Source organism: Oryzias latipes, chromosome 12 (assembly GCF_002234675.1).
Source record: "Oryzias latipes chromosome 12, ASM223467v1".
In the NCBI taxonomy this organism is placed as follows: domain Eukaryota; kingdom Metazoa; phylum Chordata; class Actinopteri; order Beloniformes; family Adrianichthyidae; genus Oryzias; species Oryzias latipes.
Genome location: NC_019870.2, coordinates 24,507,994 through 24,530,300, shown reverse-complemented (window position 1 = coordinate 24,530,300; position 22,307 = coordinate 24,507,994). Strand labels below are relative to the sequence as shown.

At 39.3% G+C, this 22,307-nt stretch overlaps 1 protein-coding gene across 2 annotated transcripts in view; it reads right to left on the bottom strand.

Annotated features, from left to right (window-relative positions):
- Positions 1–2,678: 2,678 nt before the first annotated feature.
- LOC101156666 (protein crumbs homolog 2) overlaps positions 2,679–22,307 on the bottom strand; it is a 28,588-nt gene continuing 8,959 nt past the window's right edge. For both annotated transcript variants that reach the window (XM_020707833.1, XM_004075064.4), the window contains exons 2-13: positions 17,482–18,174; positions 15,938–16,133; positions 14,952–15,091; positions 12,143–12,313; positions 11,948–12,061; positions 9,992–10,945; positions 7,968–8,539; positions 7,712–7,877; positions 6,702–7,572; positions 6,370–6,486; positions 5,337–5,463; positions 2,679–3,440 (exon numbers count right to left, since the gene is read on the bottom strand). In XM_020707833.1, the coding sequence (XP_020563492.1) occupies positions 3,219–3,440; positions 5,337–5,463; positions 6,370–6,486; positions 6,702–7,572; positions 7,712–7,877; positions 7,968–8,539; positions 9,992–10,945; positions 11,948–12,061; positions 12,143–12,313; positions 14,952–15,091; positions 15,938–16,133; positions 17,482–18,100 (4,269 nt within the window). In that variant the 5' untranslated portion in view covers positions 18,101–18,174 and the 3' untranslated portion in view covers positions 2,679–3,218. The remainder of the gene's footprint in view (positions 3,441–5,336; positions 5,464–6,369; positions 6,487–6,701; positions 7,573–7,711; positions 7,878–7,967; positions 8,540–9,991; positions 10,946–11,947; positions 12,062–12,142; positions 12,314–14,951; positions 15,092–15,937; positions 16,134–17,481; positions 18,175–22,307) is intronic.

Here is a 22,307-nt window from a genome sequence, read left to right as displayed (position 1 = left end):
CAAAAAAAGTTTCAGAAATTAAAGGGTTTTCATTTTTCGTAAAATGATTTAAATTTTTTAAATACCAAAACAATTCTAGTTGATAATCGGAAAATGTAAATAATTTTACGACACTCCAAATTAATGACATAGACTCTATGTCATAGAGTAACAATTATATGCAAACAAAGTAATACATGAATAAATTAATGATTTAAAAAGTTTCCATTTTACAAGGAAAAATTCATGCAATTTTTAAATACAATAAATCATGAAAATAAAGTTGTGGATTAACAAAATAAGTAAAGCAGATTCAATCAGAACTTCAGCAGTGAGATTTTCATCTGATTTCTCTTAATTGTTTAAAAAGGTAGGGTTTGATTGTATTTGTTTAAACATTTTAAAAGCTGTTTTCATTGAAAATAAACTGTTACACTATAAAATTCACTATTAAAATGATCAGGAGCAGGCAAAAATATGCAGTATAAAAAAGAGCTTCTGTGACATAGAAAATATGCTGGGCAGGCCACAAGCTCTGAGCTCACAGCAACAGCAATTAGAAGGGGTGTGGGGTTGCTCTCAGCCAGCGGTCCCGCCAATAACTCAGAGGTGAATTTCTAAAGTGCTACTGCTGCTCTTGAGAAACAAAAAAACGACACAGGTTTTTTGGCCTAAAAACAGCATAATTCATTCATTTTCTAATCTGTTTATTCCCTTTCGGGGTCACAGGGCTGCTGGAGCCTATCCCGGCCACTTGCGGGCGAAGGCCGGAGACACCCTGGATAGGTCGCCAGTCTGTCGCAGGGCCACAATCACACAGCCATGCCCACTCACATTCATACCTATGGACAATTTAGAGGGACCAATTAACCTATGAAACAGTCAGTGGGAAGAAGCCGAGAAAACCCATACATGAAGAGAACATGCAAACTCCACATAGAAAGGTCCTCCATTGATGTTCTGTTTCAGGTCCCCCAGCCGGGACTTGAACCAGTGGCCATCTTGCTGTGAGGCGAGAGCACTAAACACTGCGCCAAGACAATTAAAAGTCTTTTTAATTATTATTATGCCGTTTATAGCCAGAATCTAAAAACCTGTTTTTTTTTTCTAGAACATAGTGTCTGCATAGCAGCATGAATTAATTTGAAATTCACCTCTGAGTTGTGGGCGGGACCACTTGTGTGGAATAAGCCTACCTTCTTCCTCTCATCCATTTATTTAGATTACCAGTGGAACAAAAATGGCGCGCAATGTTGTTTTTCTTTTGATATGTCCTTCATCATCAGAATAATGCCACAAGAACATGTTAAAATCACCAGAAGCACAATTTTCATTGGAGTGGGTCTTTAACGAGATGGAAATGATGCAAAGTTTTGGAAGCTATGGCAGAAGATGCCAGAATCATGGATGGTAAAGTTGGAGGGTGGTGTTGGAGGTAAGAGTACGGATGGAGGCCCACAACAGCTTGTAAGTGTCTGGGGTGTTGCTTTCATGTTATGGTAGCATTCTGTCTTGACCTTGATGACACCGTCTTAGGAAGACACAAACAGGGCTCTGATACAGCTTAGATGGGATGTTTGGTTTGTGCCATTTCCTCCTGGCATCTCCCAGTGGAATGTGCTGTTCATGGATTAGATCAATCAGCATCGGATTAGGAGATGAGGGATTAGCAGACCTGGAAGACAGGGAGCTAACTGCATAAAGCAGGCAGTGTGTGGTGCTGTAGGTGTCAAAGGCTGAAAAAGTCATGTGGTGGATGAAGGGAGGACAGAGAAGGCCAAGTAAAAAAACAATCTAGATTGGAAGACTTGAGCCTGTCACAGAACCTCAGAAGTGTTATTGGGACATGAGATGATTTATGGAAGGAGACAGTAATCTTAATGTAAAAGGAATCAGATTAATTCCATAAAATGAGGCAATGAAAGCGGCTGGATGGCCCAGTTGACTGTAGGACTGGCACATGAGAAATCAGGGTTTGTTTACCAGGGGGTGCAATGAGCTTCATCCAGTGTGGGTCCATAAGCAAGACCCTTTACGCTACATTATATTACCAAAAGTATTCTCTCACCCATCCAAATGGTCAGAATCAGGTGTTTTAACCCTTGTGCTATCCTATGACCCCACCCTTACATTGACGTGTTCTCCCTACCATGACAAAGGTGGATAAAGGTGAAGAGGATTTCATGTAATCCATGGACACCAGTGAAGATCACAAATCATTGAAGAAAAAAGGTTCAGCGCACTGTCTTGGGGGGTCTAGATGACCCAACTCCCAATGTTTACAGTCTGGCCACAGGTGTATAAAATCAACCATTCAGGCATGCAGACGGTTTTACAAACAGCTGGGAGAGAATGGGCCGCTCTCAGGAGCTAAGGGAATTCCAGCTGGGAGTGGGACTGTCATAGGATTCTGCCTGTGCAGCAAATACGTCATGACATTTCCTCGCTCCTAAATATTCCACAGTCAACTGTCAGCTCTGTCGTAACAAAATGGAAGAGTTTGGGAACAACAGTAACTCAGCCACAAAGTTGAAAACACAGAAAACACAATTTTCATCAGAGTGAGCCCTGAAATTAGGCTCTCGGATGTGAACTGATATAAAAAAAAATTAATAAATCAACAGATTAACAAAATAAACATATCATTATTTTAAACCAATTTTTTTTTACTAATTTAGGCTTCACAAATCAAAACAATGTGTGCATAAATAATATTTATTGATGTTAGTTACGTTTTTAAAGAATTATACATCTTCATAGCACAAATAACAAATAAACAACTCTAAAACTGATATGAGGGCTGAGATCTGCCGAGGACAAAGTGAGAAAAAGACCTACCGGTAATTTCTCACAGAACTTCCTGGATAAAAAAAACTGACAGAGTGCAAAAAAAAATTAACCTGTCAGAAAGGCCATGTGTTGTTCTGTCTGTTTGCTGTTGCTACACCGTTAAAATCCTTTTTAAGAACTCAAATATTTGTACATAAAAAGTTCTGAAAAACATCATTACAATCGCCTTTGCTGGTGCTAAAAATTAGGTTGCATTCATCATTTTTTGACAACACAGCATTTACAGCCACAATGAACGCAAAACATGAAATGCTCCAAACAGCTTGCATGAGGCTGACTGCACTGCAGCAGCCGTGCTGCTCCTGCAAGAGGATACATTGTGCCAGGAAGCAATCCTTGCATCTGCCTGCAGTGTCCGGACCACATCCTGGTTCCTTCATGGGCAGATGCTAGATGAGTCTTTCTTCCGGCGGTACTTTGAGCATACTGTCCATCTCCAGCCGAGCTCCAGCCAGCTCCTGAGCACTGGGGCTGTACACACCTTCAGACTGGCGCTTCCTCCTTGCTGTGAGCACTACGAAGGTCAATCCAATGATCAGGATTAAAGTGCAGAGGCAGAGCAGCGGGACAATTACCACCAGCCAGGAGATGACTTGTTTATGAGATTCTCTCTGCAAGAGAGCAGACAATAAAATGGTCTACGTTACTTACAGAACCGATGAAGGAATGGCTTCAGAAATTATACGTTAGCGAACCAAAAGCTTGTCTTTAATTTCAAATGTACTCAAATCTTTTGCTAAAGACACAGGTTAAAATGAAAGATTCTGAGCATTTTGAACACACTTCCATTCAATATCTATACCAGGGGTGCCCAAAGTGGGTTAGCTTTTTGTCCGCCAAGACGTGGCCGTGGAAGCTGCTGAGTGTTTTTTATGTTCTTAACATCCCATCCGTTGTCTATCTATAGTATACCATTGACTGTAAAATTAGTATGAGTAACCCTCCCCCCATCGCAGAGGGTACCCGTTGGCTCCAAAAAGCTGAAATCCCATAGACTTATGTTGAGAAATGAACAGCTATATACTTATGAAGCACTGTACTACCTTCCTTGAAGTCCTAAAGTGTTTCACAGTGACATTTCTGCACAGTCTCACCATTGCACACACACATTCACACTCTGTTGCCAACATATAACCACCAGGAGCAATCTTGGGTTTAGGACAATGGGTGGGCAGAGCAAGAACCGAATCTAAAATTTTTCGATCAGAGGTCAACCGCTCTACTTCTTCACCACTGTTTACCCTGGTGATTACCTTGTTAATCCTATTTTTTTTCATGATTTTTTTTCTCGATTGCAAGTTATTCAGGTTATAGACTGACCAATCAGATACCTCAAAAAAGTATGTGTTTCAATCAATTGTTCAAAACGTTTGATTGACAGATTCTCTTGAGCCCACTTTCAAATGGTAAGGGTGTGGTCTTCCAACAAGCTCACTCAATATTGGAGTGTTTGACTCGGACCAATCACTGCTTACTAACTTGGTCTGTTCCATCTTGTCATCTGTATCGCAAAGAGAGGTGGTGACTGAATTGACTTCCTTTGGTTAGAGCTGGAAGGAAGTCATTTCTAAGGGTGATATCACACTCACTCGGTCCAGTTCTCCTATACAGTCAAGGGTCTACACACAATTTATCCAGATAAGGGTATGGGGATTTCTGGAGAACAGTCCAACCGTCTTTATGGAGGAGGAGGACGTACCCTGGACCTACTGCAAGTCCTTAACAGGAACATTTTCATGAGTATATAATTATACACACTCCTGATGAGGTTATGAGATCATCAAAATTACCTACACAACATGCAATAGTATCGGTTAGTTCAAAAGGGGCCCAAGTCCAAAGTTTTTTTTTTCCAGGAAATGATTTTAATTGCATATCTTAAAGGGAGGCTACACCAAATGATTAATACTTTACCCAGATTTAGCAACAGTGCATAGCTTACAAATGCTATAATATGAAGCACCTCACCTCACTTGAAATAAACAGGGGCACTGCCATATTGGATAAGTAGTGTTGCTATCTGTGGGATAAAGCAAAACCCATGCAAGAGAGGCCCAAGTCCAGGAATTTTGCACTTAATGCATTTTAAATGTCAAGCATAGTCAATACATTACAACGGACTTGGAACTTTTTTGCACATAATCAGATAGCTTTTCCCTTAAAGACCACAGAACATATAACAACTCTGTTTTGAAAAATTGTGGATTGGGCCCCTTTTGAACTAACCGATTCAATTAGACGGAATCAGGAAGCTGTCGTACGCAGAGAAAACCTATCCATGCACAAGTATATAAAACAAATTTCACACAGCAGCAGTTCGAAGCATGAATGGATGGACACACTGAAGAATAGATGTAGAATTTCCAGCAAGTTTAACAAAGGTTAGATAACAGCAACTCAACTTAAATTGCAACTTACCAGTTGTTATCAATAAAACCTATATTTGCTGGTCTACAAATGCTTACAATCTGCAAAACACTGAAAACATATAATAGTAAGAAACATACGTGATCGTCACAGACTGGACCACTGTAGCCAGATGGACATTTACAGACAAACATGTTGAAACGATCCAAGCAGGAACCCCCGTTTTGACATGGGTTAGATTCACACTCGTCCATCTCCAGTTCACACCTGCAATAATGAATAATAAATAAATAAAAAAATAGAAAAAAGCCTTACCCAAATAGTTACAGTTCCTCTGACTGTACCCAAATCACTTAAACTAGTAATTGGTATCAGATTCATTTTATTTAAATGGTTTGTTAAAAGAGAACTGAAAGTTTTCCATTTTTTCATACAAATATTTTGCCTTCCTCACACACTACAATCAGATATAATGTACCACAAAGCTCTTTCCTTCCAGCCTGCACATTCCAGTTTTTAAAGTTTCTATTATGTAAAATAACAAGCCAGAACAGGCTACATTTTTATTTATATTGCAGATAACACTAAGCTTTACTTAACTATTAACTCTAAAACATAATAAACAAATTCAGGTCAGTTTCATTGCATTTTTCTGCTAAAAATTAGGGTCCCTGTAAAAATAGGAAAGTAACATATTGATTTTCATCCATCCATTTTCCAAGCCTGTTCACTCCCTTTCAGTTTCAGTTGGTTGCTTGAGCCTATCCTGAATACTGTTGGGTGAAGTACACTCTGGAAAGTTTACCAGTCCGTCGAAGGGCCACACACACACATTCATAAGAAAGGACAATTGTCAATCACCAATTGACCAACTGTTGTCCCGATCATGTTTTTTCAGGCCAGATCTGAATACGAGTTATTTGACTTTGAGTATCTGCCGATACAGAGTCCGTAATTTTTGTTAAACATTTAAAAAATGAACAAATTTAATAAACAGATCTGGGTATTTTCCCCCTATTTTTCTTTTAATAACTTTCTTTTACCAATTAATACTTAAGCAGAGCATTTCTGAGAAGTAGCTTAAACAATCAAGTATAAACTACTGAAAATAGGTGATAAATAGTCATGTGAGAAAGTTTGGTGAGTTTAGCTTTAGTATCTTTGGTATCTTACCTGCTTCCTGTGAAGCCAGGCTTGCATGTGCAGTTAGCTCCCCACAGGCCGTCATTGCAGACCCCATCATTAATGCATTGGACATCTGTGTTACACTGTATAGGAGGAAATGTCCACCTAAAGATAAGGAATTGAAAGAAAAATGAACATGAAATGTAAAAACAAAACTGTCAACTCAGAATCAAAGTATGCAAAAGACATTTTCGCAAATATGTTGTCTTTCTGATGCAGCAAAAGACCACCCAAAAAGTGAAACCAGCACAAGCTGGTTGTCACTTAACAAAATAATTTCACCTAAATTCTCTAGAGCTGATTGCTAAATGAGTACTCACTGGCAACGGGGGCCGCTATAGTCCTTGGAGCAAAGGCAGGAGTATGCGTTTATTCCATCTTGACAGGTCCCTCCATGTTCACAGGCGTGATCTTCACATTCATCAATGTTCTCATCACAGATCCTGCCCGTGTAACCAGGGTCACAGTGACACTCATAGCCTGCCAGGTAGTCCTTGCAGCTGCCATGAACGCAGGGCTGAGATCCACACTCATCAGCATCTGTTTCACATTTAACTCCCTCCCATCCAGAGTCACACAAACAGCCAAACTTATTGAAGAGGTCTTCACACGTGGCTCCATTTAGACAGGGGTTTGAATCGCAAACTGGGGCACTGGTGCAGCCCAGCTGGACTTTTGGTTTTCCAAGTAAATAAAACTGAGACTGCTGTGGAGCTTTGATGTCATCCCTAAATGGTAAATACACTCCTCCTAACCTCACAGCACCCAAACAGCCAGTGAAGCTCTCTGCAATGGATACTTTGGCCCTGTCCTTGTTGAGAAAGCCAATACTTCCTGTGCGGTGTGGCACACTGCTTGCATCTGTGATTCCATCCACAATGATGATCCACGGGGAGACTCTGCGCTTCCTCTCCACCATGGAAACATTCACTCGGTGCCAGAGTCCATCTGCCACTTGACGGATCCCTTTAAAGGTCAGCGATTCAGCCTTGTTGTCAATGTGGATCTCCACCCAAACCACAGAATCCAGAACACCGACCATCAGAAGGTCAGAACCCCAGGTAGCCTTAAGAACCACAGCATTCTGTGATCGAGTCCGCAGCTCCATGTAGATGTTAGATATCGGTTCAACCAGTGAGCCTCCAGGGCTGAAATGGATGGGGTTGTTGTCAAATGTGGCATTATTAATACCTAAAAGCAAACACAGGGTAATGTGAGAATTTGCTTTTGATTGAATAAGCCCCACATACCCTGACTAAATCATCTAAAAATGTATAATTATAACAGTCTGGTACAAATGTATTAGTGTGGTAGTTGTAGAAGTTCTTACACTCGTATCCAGCAGGAAGGTCCACACAATGACTGCCTTCCATACAAGGATTTTTAACACACCACACTCGAGTTTCACAGGTCTTTCCGGTGTATTCCTCCAAACAAGAACAAGCAAAATCGTTGAACAGAACCGAGCATTCGCCTCCATTTCGACAAGGTTTCACCTGCAATGACAAGCGTTAGGAATTAATTTCATAGCAATCCATGTATTTTTGTCTGAAAAAAACAAAATATAGAAAACAAACATTTCTTACCTTGCATGTATCATCACTTATGCATCCCTTCTTTACATTTTCAGCTCCACTTGGTAAATAAATGGCTTCGTTTGAGCCACCCCAGGGATCTTGGTCCATTTTCACAGAGTCTATGCGTAGATCCTGGAGGCAGCCTTTGAAGTACCCACCCCACTTATCCAAGCTCCAGTCCCTGAGAAGTCCTCCTATATACGCCTGATCCCCTCTGTTTACTGTAACTTCAGCGATTTCTCCAATTCCATAGTAAAAACCTGCATGACCAAAAATCACCTGTCTCTGTTTGACCTCCACAAACAGAAGCTGCTTCTCACCAGTGGTCACAAATATTGGAGCTGTCAGTGATGCGCCATTGGGCAAAGAACTAACAAAGATTCTGCCCATCCCCAGGTACACTGAGAAGTAGACCTCGCCCTCATCTTTCACGCTGGGCCTCCTCAGCTGGAACAGCAGTCCATCTGGTTTCAATGACTTCAGGAAGAAAGAGACGTTGAAGTTACTCCCATGATTTTCTAGTACATTGAAAGCAAGGAAACTGCTGGTGTTCTCGTGGCTAAAGGTCCATGACGGGAATTCTGTAAAAGGAAAATGAAAAGCTTAGATTAACTATAAAAAATACAATAAAACCTGTATTTTGGTTCAACGATTTTTGTGAAACAACACTTAAAAAAAACGTTTTCTTAAAGACCCACTGCAATAAAAATTGTTTTTAATATGTTCTTGTAGCATTTTTCTGGTGATGGAGGACATATATTGAGACAATTTAGAAAAGACCGTATTTTTAACATAGAAAAATACACTGAGTGGGCCACAAGTTACCTGCTCCGAGCACTCAGGAACAAGTAAGGGAAGGGGGGCGGGGTTGTTCCAAGCCAACAATCCAACCCACAACTCAAAGGTGAACTTCTAATGAACTACCACTGCTCTGCAGAAACTATTACCTAGAAATGGCACAGGTTGTTTTTTTTGGGCTAAAAACAGCATTATCATCACTAAAAGATCACTGGAAACACTTGGAAATTGAACAAAAAGATGACCAGAGTGGGACTTTAAATTAAGAATCTAAACCTACCTGGACAGTATTACATACATTAATTAGAAAAATCCCTGTCTTACAAGAGCTGACAAAACTACCGTATTTCAGGAGAACTTCCTCAAGTCCATCCAAGCATTCATCATGACAAATAGAGGCAGCTCCCATGAAAAAGAGGTTGAGGTTATCCTTTTGACTGAAATACTGTCCTCCACAGCAGTAAAAAGCCTATAGAGATGGATACTGATACTACCATACCATAATTAAAATGTTGTGAAAAAAGGAAATTTTTACGCTGAAGAAAAAGGAAGTGTCTTCTAAATCCCTTTGAAATGATGTATCATTCTGATTGCTATGGGAGTTATTAGTTTCACATGTTTGAAATCTGAAAGAAAGAGTAGTTGTTATAGAAATATTGACTCATACCGACACGGACTAATCACTGCTCACTGATGACGTCTAGCTCCAACATGATGTATTCCAAAGAATAGCGTCTGAATTGATTTCATTTCATTTAGAAGTGGAAGTAAGTCATTTTCTATGGGTGACGTCACAGTCACTCAGTCCAGTTCTCTTATACAGTCAATGGGTTAAAGATATATATTTCTTTTGTCTATTGTTTTGTGTTGTTTTGGTTGTTTAAAAATAACCCAATTCCAATTCCAGTAGGTAAAAATACACAACCTTAAAATAAAGTTTCTTTTTGACCTTTTTACAAAAATTTTACAAAAATTCTTTGGTAAACGTATCATATTTGACTGGGATTATTATGAATAAACAAACTAAATAGTGACAAAAATGCCATGAGACAAAATTAAAACCTAGAGGAGAGTTTTTAATCAGATTTCCAATTTTGTCTCTTTTTTCCAGCTTTTTAACATCTGACAAAAAAAACAGAAAAGCGTTGTTTCTATTGAAGATCATTTTAGTGCAGTTCAAACTACGTAGTTTGATTAGACTGGCATTAAATTTACTAGGAAAGGTTATTTCTTACCTTCAGAGCAGTTTTCACCATGGAAAGGACGGAAGCAGTCACACTGGTAGCTGGTCCACAGGTCCACACAAAGTCCTTGTCCATCACACGGGTCATGTCCACACCAGTCCTTCTTATTACATCCAAGCTCAAAGTGTTGACCCTCTGGAAATGCTTGTGGTAGAATGGGTTTTGTGTCGATCAGTAGATCTTCCATGCATCCGATGAATCCTGTGCCACTTTGGGAGAGCTCCATCAGCTCCCCCACCGCTCCCCCCACATAAACATGAGTAAAGTCTTCCGAAGGGGGAAAAATGTGTTCATCTGTTCCACTGTCTCTGAAAGTGCATCCGTCTCTGTCACAGTCTGGGCTTTTCAGGATCAAAACCAGACCCTCTCCGTCCCAAAACACATGGACATCCCTCCACTGCCCATCGTTTACCACACCAGGATAAGTTATCTCCAGCTCAGCCTCCAGGGAAAAGGCTTTAGCGTGAATACCACCATTAACAATCTCCAAGAGAAGGTAATTATTCACGTTCCCTCTGAAGAAAAGCAGCATGTTGGGTAAAGTTGTCTGAAAACGCAGCTGTACTCCAAAACGTTGCCCTGCGTTGTGCTTGAGACTCCTGCGGGTACGTCCCTCTAGGTCAACCTGGAGGTGAATAAATCCAGAAGAAGAAAAGGAGAACGTTGTCTTTGTGGAGCACGTCTCGTCGTAGAAGCCATGAGGACATAGGCATCTGTGACCGTGCACTCCGTCTTCTAGCCATGGAAGGCAGGTGGCTCCATTCTGACACTCATGGTTGATGCACCCGTAGAGTTTCACATCACAGCGATCTCCCCCCCAGGGGTATTCCCCTGGATCGGCTTCAGGGCAGTGGCAGGTGAAGGAGGCTCTGCCGTCCTCACAACTGCCGCCGTTCTGGCAGGGCTGACTCTCACACTCATTAAAGTTTATTTCACACTGTTCACCTGTGGAGAAAGGATGCTGATTGTTAGATATGACAGAAATGGAGTTCAGTGGGGGGGTTGCAGGGGAACAGACAACAGACAACAATGCTTCTGTTTGTTGGATGAAGATTGTTGCTGGGGCAGCTGTGGGTGAAAGTAAACTGAATGTGTCTCCTATGAGCTGGGACGTTTTAAAACCTTATTCCAGTTAGTTTCAATGTGCATATCATGTATGTTTTTCTTTATTTTTCAGTACCATTTACCAGTTTTTGAACTGTACAGAAAAATAATATAATCTTTTATGCCTTAGTCACATGCATCCATACATGGGGTTGACCAATACGGGTCAAGGCTCATGCAGCCATCTTAAGGGATGTCATGAAACTGGAATGTACCATTGTCGTGTGTGTGGTAAGTGTATCATGACCCGTGAGGGCAGTTGGAACTACGGCATTACCAGCATAAATAAGATGCTAAAATTTTTTTGTAAACTTTAGTTAACAAAGTCTTATTATCGCCTCAAACCGAAGGTTTAAAAGAATCTTAAACCATTTTGTGGTGTTTTTCAGGCATTTTACAGATCAAGCGAAAGTCAAGTCTTTGGTGATATGATAATCCATTAGGGACTGATGGAATACCACACGGAAGGGCACTGTGTAATATATTTGTTATGATAAAGAGCAAAATGAGCTTTCTATAGTTGCTAAATAAACAAATGATGCAATTGTTGCATCAAAAAAAGAGCATGCATGTATGTTCTGCCTGACACACACAATCTCCACCAACTTTTTGAGGTTCAACAAATTCTTGATAATTTTTTTGATTATAAGTATCAATACAAGGGTTCGTTTCAATCACAATTATTTAAATGTTAGACGATAGTTAGAGAGAAAGGCATTTTTAGAAATGGCTTTTCTTAAACTAGAAACTATAGTTAATTAGTCCTCCTTAAGCAAACAAGGAGCTGTTAACCAGCAAATGCATGTATGACCTTTTGGATGAATACTTAGTATGTAAACTTACCTAAGAATCCAACAGGACAAGCACAGCTGTAGCCGTTGACCTTATCCTGACAAAAACCTCCATTCTGACAGGGTTCAGACTCACACTCATCAATGTTTATGGAGCAGTTCTCTCCTAGAATGTCAGTCAAATAAGAAGTTTGTCAGGTAGTTTTAATGTTGGATCATGTAAATGAAATGATGTAGCTTTACTGACCTGTAAACCCTGGTTGACAGTGGCAAATATATCCAGCAGCTTCTGCAAAGCTGAACTTCCAGTCCAGCTCCCAGTGAGACAGATCTGAGCGTTCAAAACACTCTCCGTCATTTTCACATGGATGCTCAATGCACTCATCTATGTCAACCTCGCAATTGTGTCCCTCATAACCTAGAAAACAATGAAAAAACAACCAAATTACCCTCATATCTTGCAGTTCCAGAAAACTACTTTTCTAATGATGCAGTATATTTACTTCGTTTTTACTTAAAAGTAATTTTTTTAAATAAATTGCCAGTTCTTGAACATTTACAATTTGGGGGTAAAAGGTACAGGAATGACTCCTTCAGGTTCTGACTCTTATGTCAGAGTTGTGTGTTTAGCTAAAACATGGAAAAGCACAAGGAAGTCCTTAAAAGCCGTTTTCTTCCCAGCAGCAAACTTTATATCATAACAGTATTAAAGTGGACATGAATGATGTGAAGCACAAGGGATGCAAGTGCAGTTAATAAAGTGCATCTCTGTCTATGTTCTCTAGTCCAGTGTTTTTCAACCTTTTTTGAGCCACGGCACACTTTAACCTTGACAAAAATCCCGCGGCACACCAGCATCCAAAAAATAAAAAAAAAACAGAAATTCATGGTCTGTATTGATCGACAGCCCCCCCCCCCCCCGCCCGCCCGCAATCTCACGTGTATTTTTGTGATAATTGTGGCCGGAAAAGCAGGAAGTTGCGGCTGTTTTTTCTAAGAGATGAAATGAAAGTTAAATTAGAAACATTTAGAAACTGTTTGTTTGTTGGGGTTTCAAGGCGTTTCGCAAGGACAACTCATTGTGCGCTGGGACACTGGCTCTTTAAGCCAATGCATCATGGGAGATGTAGTGTGAAAAGTGCCGAAAACTTGCAGAAAGACTGGCGTCTCTGAGATTTATTGTATTGTCCACTTGTTTCACGGTCTGACACCGGACTCTGTGGAAAGCTACACCGCTAAAGAAGAGCTTTAGCCGGTATTTTTGTTAGAACTGAGCGACTTTATCAGCAGAATTAAGAACAAGGAAGTGAAGACTTTAAGCACTTCTGATTGGTCAGACTGATGACATGTGATTAAGCCTTCAAGAATGATTGGTGGAGACAGTTAAAGGGACGGGACTTTTCCGCAAACTGTCATAGCTGCAGGTAAATCGCGGTAACGTAATCCTTATCAAAATGTCTTTAATAGAATTAAATAAACACAAAGAAAAAGTAATTTTAAGATCTTTCATATTCCTAACTACTCAGTGTTTTATCAGGGCCTGTTTGGATGAACAAAGAGCTGATATCCTGGAGATGAGAAATGTTTTTAGATCAGTGAATGATTAATGAGGGCAATTTCTCCACGGCACACTTGACCATCTCCCACGGCACACTAGTGTGCCGCGGCACACTGGTTGAAAAACACTGCTCTAGTTTAAAGCATAAAAAACGACCTTAACTAATGTAACATAAATAATGAATAATGGCATTTTGTGTTTTTTTGCATAAATGAATATCTGTGTTGTTTTTACTATCCCCAAACACACATCTATAAATCTGTGGGTGCTTTTTTTAAACGGTTTGGATCCTGTGGTGTTATTTTTTAACAGCTGGACAGCTCTCTTCTGGTTTGTTTGAACCACTGCAAAGCTATTTTCTGCAACAGCACTCTGTTCCGCACTGAGCTTCAACTTGGAGAGGATGGAGGACAACACATCACCTTGGGGTATTCTGTACGTCCAATATCTGCAAAATACAATCCTAATGCTTTCAGGCAGGTTTTTCTTCTGGATACAACTCAGGATGTTTTTTATTATTAAAGTGATTTACAGACTTTTACTAATTTGCCGTTAAACTGTTTTGTGCAAATCAGGTTTTGGGAGATCTGTGTGAGACCTGACAGGATGGTAACAGATCTGCAGCATGGACAAAGCTCCAGGAACTGAGGTTTCTTTCATTCTGTCTTTGTTGTTTTTCTGCATAATCTGACAAAAATCTCAGGTACCTGGTGACTCTTTGACTCTCTTGACCTTTTTGGGTTATTGTTAGGGTAAATATGACTCAGCAGGCTATAAATTGATCTGAGGTGGACTTTTTTTATGTCTGGCCACTCAGAGCAGGCTTTAAGTTGAAACAAAGATGTAAAATTTATGAATTTTATTTGAAATTTTTGATTTGATTTGAAATGGTTTATTTCAAGCAATCAAATAAGAATAATACACAAAAACATTGCAATCATCAGTTTTACATTCAAACAATGACGAATCACACTTAGGATAATTAGACAAATTAATAAATAGTGCTTGAAAGGGAGTAGAAGGAAGCAAACTTTTATAGTCCCACCCCTGTTGTACCATAACCATTTTATCACATGATTTATCGTTATCATTATGAATGGCTCTGGATAGTCAGTCAAAGATGGATGAAAAAATCTGAATTTAATGAACTATGGTATAAAAATTTTGAAAACCTTTTTCTTTTGGTCATTTTTAGTTGATTTCTCTGTAAAGTACGGGACTTAGCCTATTCAAAAAGATTTAGGACTATGATAGAATTCATTTAAATTGTTTGCTGTTCTCATTCTTTCAGAATATGATGGGCATCGAATTCCTCAAAGATATTGTGTCTGGTTTATTTGTGCAACCTTTCCTTCAAACTGCATCCAAATCAGGAAAACCACTTCAGCTTAAACCTCCAGACACAGATTTTGACTTCTTCACTCATATATAGCGAGTTACCTCAAACTTTCCCTCTGGATCTGAGAATATACTTTGGGGACATGTTGCTCAGTAGTACCTGGCCAACACATGCAGGTGTATCCTTTGATTCCCTCTACACATGTAGCTCCATGCTGACAGGGATCAGATGCACATTCAAGGATGTCCACCTGACAATGGTCTCCCTCAAAGCCTGTGTCACTGCAGTCACATTCATAGCTGTAAAAGACAAAACATATATAAGTATTTATCAGGATGAAAAAAAACATATAAGGTGAAAAACCTGATGTTCATCTTGTGCTTGAAAAAGATCTGATCTTGAAACACTACTTTTAGATGACTTCATTTGTCATTAAAACTTTCACAAGTTCTTTTGGATATTGTTTATTTGATCATTGGCTTGAAGAATACTTTAATGACACTTTAAAACTGTGTTGTATTTATTCACTTTCTTTGCTCACCTAGCCTTCACTAAAATAAAAAATATATTAATTTTATTTTGATGATTTGTTTGCTGCAAAACGTTTCATTGAGCCTGTTTTTCTTTTTGTCTTTTTGTTGCTTCATGTTTTGCTCAAGTCTCAAAAGAGCAAAAAAGTTAAATCCTAACATTTGTTTTCATGAAAAGGTGATTTTAAGAAATATCTCCTTTTAGAGTTTATTGGCCATTAAAAAATAAAACAGAAGTATTAAGTTGTTATTTGTAAAACAAAGATCATTTTAAATCTAACTTTTTGTTTAAATTGGGAATGTTACTTTTACTTCATATTTATTTTATTTGTGATAATTTTTTCTACATATGTTATGTGTTCTATTGCTATAGCTGAACCAAACTAACTCAGAGTTTTAACAAAAATAATTGTTTTGAGATTCTGCCCCAAAATTGACATTGGACCAATTTGGCCCCCACCATGATTATTTTTTGGAGTTCTCAATGGCCAAAATGTTTTTTTCTTTCCAAGACATCTTATATTTATTATTATATTTGGCCCTGGGACAGTAATGTCAAATAACCAGAAAAGTCAATGATATTTTTGACTGTTTTCACATCACAAAGACCATCACCTGTTCACCATGTCCCGACAGAACGCTCCATTCTGGCAGGGTTCGCTGGCGCATTCATCGACATCCACCTCACAGTCAGTGCCATCAAACCCAGGCATACACTCACAGGAGTACATTCCAAACAAGTCATGGCAAATGGCACCGTTTTGGCAGGGATGGGACTCGCATTCGTCGATTTCAGTTTCACAGTTCACTCCTGAAAATCAAGCAGAAGAAAATAACTGAATATTTTACACGGTTCATTGTGAAGATGTGGTGCTGGGGGTTATCAGTTCTGATGCTCCCAGTGGAGTTGAGTGTTATGAAATAAGCAAAATACAGACCAGATGCAAATTTGGAGATGAATTGTAAAAGTACTGTGAAAATAAATATTTGGTTATGAAAAAGACTTTTATTAGAACTGAGGTATTTTATTCACAAATATTCACAAATGTTCATATTTGTGTGTCTATTGGCCTGCAGGCGGAGGTACAACTGCAGTGATCTACACTCATTGGCCACTTTATTAGGCACACCTGGCAGTGGCCCAGGCTGTTGAGCAGGTCGTCCAGTGATTGAAGGGTCGATCCCCGCTCCCCCTAGCCAAATGCTGTTGTATCGCGGGGCAAGACACTTCCCCCTTCCTGGCTCCAGTGCGGCTCCACTGTAGTGTGAATGTGTGTGAATGTCCAGGTGATGGTCAGAGGGGCCGTAGGCGCGAACTAGCAGGCACGCCTCTGTCAGTCTGCCCCAGGGCAGCACTTGTTGATGTTTTAATTGCCTTTTCAACAAGGATATTTCTCCATTTTCTTATTTAATCTTTTTTTCTCTCTGTACCCAAACACCATCACACCCCTGGCGATCCGAACAGGAAGTACCCGCTGGTTCCAAGAAGCCAAAAAATCCTATGGACTTTAAAAAAAGCAACAACAGAAAAACGGCTATTAGTCCTTCTATTTGTCAGAGTAGCCATTCTTGTTCTGCTACCTTTGCTTAAAATATTCTTAATATAAACATTTTTATGATATTTTTTTCTTTATTGCAAGTTTATCAAGTTAAAAACTGACCAATCAGATGCCTCCATTAAAGTATGCAGTCTCACGACAAACGTTTAAAGCGTTTGAATGACATATTCTCCTTAGCCCACTTGAAAGTGGTAAGGGTATGGACTTCCAAAAATCTCACTCCTGTTTGGTGAGAGTGGTTGCCATAGAAATGTTGACTCAGACTGATGGGGGCAAATCACTGATCACTGAAGACTTCTGGCTTCATCATGGCCAAAAAGAAGGTCATATTTGTTTGGAACCAGAAGTAAGTCATTTTCTATGAGTGACATCACTCTCCTGTGGTCCAGGAGAGGTTAAAAGTTAAACACAAATATGATATTAGTGAAACAACCATCAATGATCGATGAATTAATCAAACGATAAATAGTAAATTGATTTATTTATTGATGTTGATGGTTTTAACTCATGATTTTGCAGCTCTACAACCAACAGGTTTGTTTTCACATGAATACATTGTGCTAATGTTTTAACTTTTCAGGTTTCTTGTATTGGACTCACCTGCAAAGCCTAGCAGGCAGTCACACTCATAGTGGTCCTTGTCGTTGATGCAGGTGGCATTGTTCTCACAGGGCTGTGAGGCGCACTCATTGATGTCGATTTCACAGTTGTGGCCCTGGAAACCAGGCACACAAAAACAGTGGAATTCTGCAACTCCGTCAATGCAGATGGCTCCATTCTGACAGGGCTCAGAGGAACACTCATTCACATCTTCTTCACAGGTCTTCCCTTCAAACCCAGGAGCGCAGTGACATTCAAAACCATTTGGTTTTAACACGCAAGTTCCATTGTTCCTGCAGGGTTCATCGATGCAGTCGGTCACACGTGTCCTGCAGTCCAGACCGCCATAACCAGGGGGACACCTGCAAAAGTATCCATTCAACTGGTCTACACACAAAGTTTGAGGTTCAGAGCAGGGGCTGCTGTGACACTCATCCACGTCCTCCGTACAGTTGACACCTGTAAGTCCTTCAGGGCAAACACACTGGTATTCTGTTTCACCAGGGGTGCTGATGCAGTCCAAACATGGAGCAAAGGTACAGGCTTCATAAAGTTCATCGCAGTTTTTGCCCATGTACTGCACTCCACCTTTAGCGCAGATGCAGGCATAATCGTTCATGGTGTCCACACAGGTAGCTCCATTCTGACAGGGTGCAGACAAACATTTCTCAGATGTAGCAGTGCAGAGAGTTCCTGCAAAACAAAAAGGCAATGAGCATAAATTAAGGGAGTAACAATTCTTTTTTTACAATGATTCAATTCATATAATAATTTTTGGTTGACGATACAATTCATAGTCAATTTTGGTTAATTTTGAACTATCCAATTCACTGACCAAAAATCTTTCCAGGAATTTTTTTTGTCAAAAATTCAACCAGTGACTGGGTACTGAACAGTGCAGGTGAAGTTTTCCACATTCCTTGTATTTCTTGTAAGATAGTCAAGTGTAAATTTAAAATGTGTAAAAACAAACAGGTAAACACGATAAATGGCAAATCCAATCACATTTTAGTTTCCTAAAGTTTAGCCCACTGTTGTTTTTCAGCATACATTTATGACAACTTTAATTAACAATGAAGTGCAACCAATAAAGATTCAGGTTAAACAATGGTAAGTTGACTGCTACTTCCGCCGCTATTTTTCAACATAAAAATACAAATAAAGCTAGAACATTATACCACACTGTATAGTCACATGTCTTTGCATGATTCCACATATTGGACTGTAATGGTAGCATGATCATTTTTTTGCTGACATCCGTTATCACATGTGTGTCCACTGTACTGGCACTTAGTCTTGACTTCAGATACAGAGTAAATCGAGTTCCATTCAACGTCTTTACTTTAATGTAAAGACGTTAAATGCATTATTAGGTGATCAAGGACTTTGTGGACTGGTGTGAACTCAATCACCTTCACATCAATGCCACCAAAACGAAGGAGATGGTGGTCAACTTCCGGAAAAAGGCTTCTCAGTCTCCCCCCGTGGTCATTCAGGGACTGGACATCGAGAGGGTGGATGTGTACAAGTACCTGGGCGTTCACAACGCCCAGGTACACACAATAAACAATAAATAAACACAATAAACTGGACTGGTCAGACAACACAAGGGTCCTGCACAAGAAGGGCCAGAGTCGCCTCCATCTCCTTAGGAGACTGAGGTCCTTTGGTGTGTGTAGGCCACTACTCAAGGCCTTCTATGAGACTGTCGTTGCATCAGCAACTTTCTATGCTGTGGTCTGCTGGTGTGGAGCAATCAACGAAAGGGACAAAAAGAAGCTGGACAAGCTGGTGAAGAGAGCTATCTCTTTCCTGGGCTGTCCCCTGGACCCAGTGGACTCTGTAGGTGAGAGGAGGATGCTGACCAAGCTGTCCAGCATCCGGAACAACCCCTCTCACCCCCTGTATGCGACAGTGAGGACTATGAGCAGCTCATTCAGGAGGTCCTTCATCCCAACAGCAGTCAGACTATTCAACAACATGGTCTAGGACTGTTGAAAACCGCTGCTGCTATTTATTGCCTTATTTAATCCATTATTTATGACCTGTACTTTTACTTCCACCTGGTATTATTATTATTTTTATTCTTACCCATTGCTACTTTGTTTTTCATACTTTCCAACTGCTATTTTTCTTGTTTTTGGCTGCTGTGACAACCTAATTTCCCCCCGGGGATCAATAAAGTCCTATCTTATCTTATCTTATCTTATCTTATCTTATCTTATCTTATCCAAATGGCATTTTCCAATTATATATATATATATTAAATATATATATATATATATATATATATATATATATATATATATATATATATATATATATATATATATATATATATATATATATATATATATATTTGATTATATATTTGATTTACTTCATTTGAAAATGATTTTATAATGGTCTCCGTCAATTCGATTGTCAACTTGCCTCAGACAGATCAATCTGGTTGGATCATGGGAATGTAAAATCGATTAATTGATAAAGTCAATGAATGGTTACATCCCCAGTCAAATAATTGATTTATTCACTAAAAGTTTTACTCTGACCAATAATCTCATAGTAAAAAAAGTCATAGTCACCATATGCCGAAATGGCACAAGCCTTATTGTATTAGCTAGTTGTAGCTCAGAGGGTTAAGCAGAAATCTGCAGATTGGTTGGTCATGGATTCAAACACCATCCTATAAGTTGAGATAGATTTTGCTGACAGAATCAGGAAACTGCTTCAGTCAGTGGCATCACTTTGTATCAACGGTTAGTGTTAGATTTAAACCAACAGAGGAGGCAGATCAAATCCAGTCCTGGTGAGGAGAAGATTCTCTGACCTTTCTGACATCCAAGGCTAATTCAGACTGTGACTAAGCCGAGACTTTTGCAAACGCCGAAATGGATATTTAAAAATCTGATTCTGACGTCAAACAATGTAACTAACTATATATAAATACATACACTAGAAAATCTTCTTTTCTTTTTCTTATTGTGCAGTAGCTGCTAAGATTAAACAAAAGGACCTAAGAAAAAGTGTCAATTGTTTAAGCTTTTTACTAAGATATTTGTTAAAGGTGTGGAGTCAACTTTACTGTCAAATATTCACAAAAAATACTTGGGAAAAATGATAAACAATTTCAGATCAGTCATAATGTGCCTACCAGTGTCTAAAGGGGAGAAATAAATACCTTTCATCTGTTCATAAATCCCCCTATTTTTCCAGTTGGAATTGCATTTTGCATCATGATTATTTTATAATTACTCTTTCTTGGTTTGCTTGACATATTATTCATATTATTGACATTTATTCAGTGTTTCAAACTATATTTGATTATTTCAAATTACTAAATTACAAATGTATCACTAACTTGTGGTGTGACTTAAGATTATGGCACAGAAAACCCCACGATAAACAAACACCTAAATAAAAAGACTAAAAGAATTAAGTGGGTCTAGGACCACAAGTCTCAGACCCATTCCTCTTGTTTTCCCAAAAGACCTGAAGCATCAGCGGAAGATTTTCTCAGTCATTCTTGTCAGGTCTGACAGGAATAAGCTTCTTTTCTACCATGACCCACCGTTGCTCTGGTAAAGCAGAAGGTTGTTGTCATTTCCAATTCAGCCTTAAGTGTGTAGTACATTAAGTCTTCGTTGGAGTCATTAATCTTGTTTGAACTTCACAGATTACAGTGGGCTTCAGAAGGGTTAGCTCACATCTCACAGACACAAGCAGCAGTCGAAGAGATCAATGAATCTCCATGTGTAAGACAAACGTGAGTTGAAAACAGATTAAATGGTTTTTCATGAAAAAAGGACGGCATCACACATTAAGGTTGTTTTGCGAATAAGGAGCTGCTCTTTATCCGTAACACATTCGTTGAGATGAGCCAGCAATTCAATTTATTACTGAAAATGACTTATTTGTCATCTTTTTATATCTGGCTATAGTTTCGGCACAAACTGATGACATTGGAATATTTTTTGCCACTCCTTTTTGTGTAATAAAGTTTACATTCATCTCTCTATTCAGCAGTTATAATTTCACGTTACAACTTTGTTTAACTTTGTTCTGGAAAAACTCATAATCAAGTTTTTTACTAGAGCATTTTGGGGGGGGGGCAAATGAGAACAGCAGAGTGAGAGAAATGGGGGGGGGGGGGGGCAAAGCTTTTTGCTGCCCCTGCCCCCATGTAGCTCCACCCCTCTATTTAGCTCATATTTATTTTTCAACTCCTCAGATGACATCAGAATCTGCCAAATGCAAGTCCTGAATGGTGGGAAGACTTTAACCCTTGTGCTATCTTAGATGACCCCACCCTTACATTGACATGTTCTCCCTACCATGAAAAAGGTGGATAAAGGTGGAAAGATTTCATGTAATCCATGGACACCAGTGAAGATCACTAATCATTGAAGAAAAAAGGTTCAGAGCACTGACTAGTTGGGTCTAGATGACCCCACTCCCAACGTTAAAGTGCCTAGCATAGCACAGGGTTACAGGTGGCATCCGCTCTGAGTGGGGTATAAAAGTTTAAATTAAGCAGCATTATTATTGAGGTTGAAACTTCTTCATATTTCAAAACCCTGAACAATATGCTTATTATATGTCTAAGAATCTGGTTCTTTGTCTCTCTAACCAGCGTTTTTGGTGTGTTTGAATGAAGAAATAAGGGCAATGACATTGTAAAGTTAATTTCAATAAAAATGAACAAACTTAAACACATCATTTTCCTGAAAATGCTTAAAATGCTCTTTTTTCTTAAAATGAATTTAAACAGTTTTACCTCATGACAGTCCTACACTGCAAAAACACAAACCTCTCCAAGTATTTTT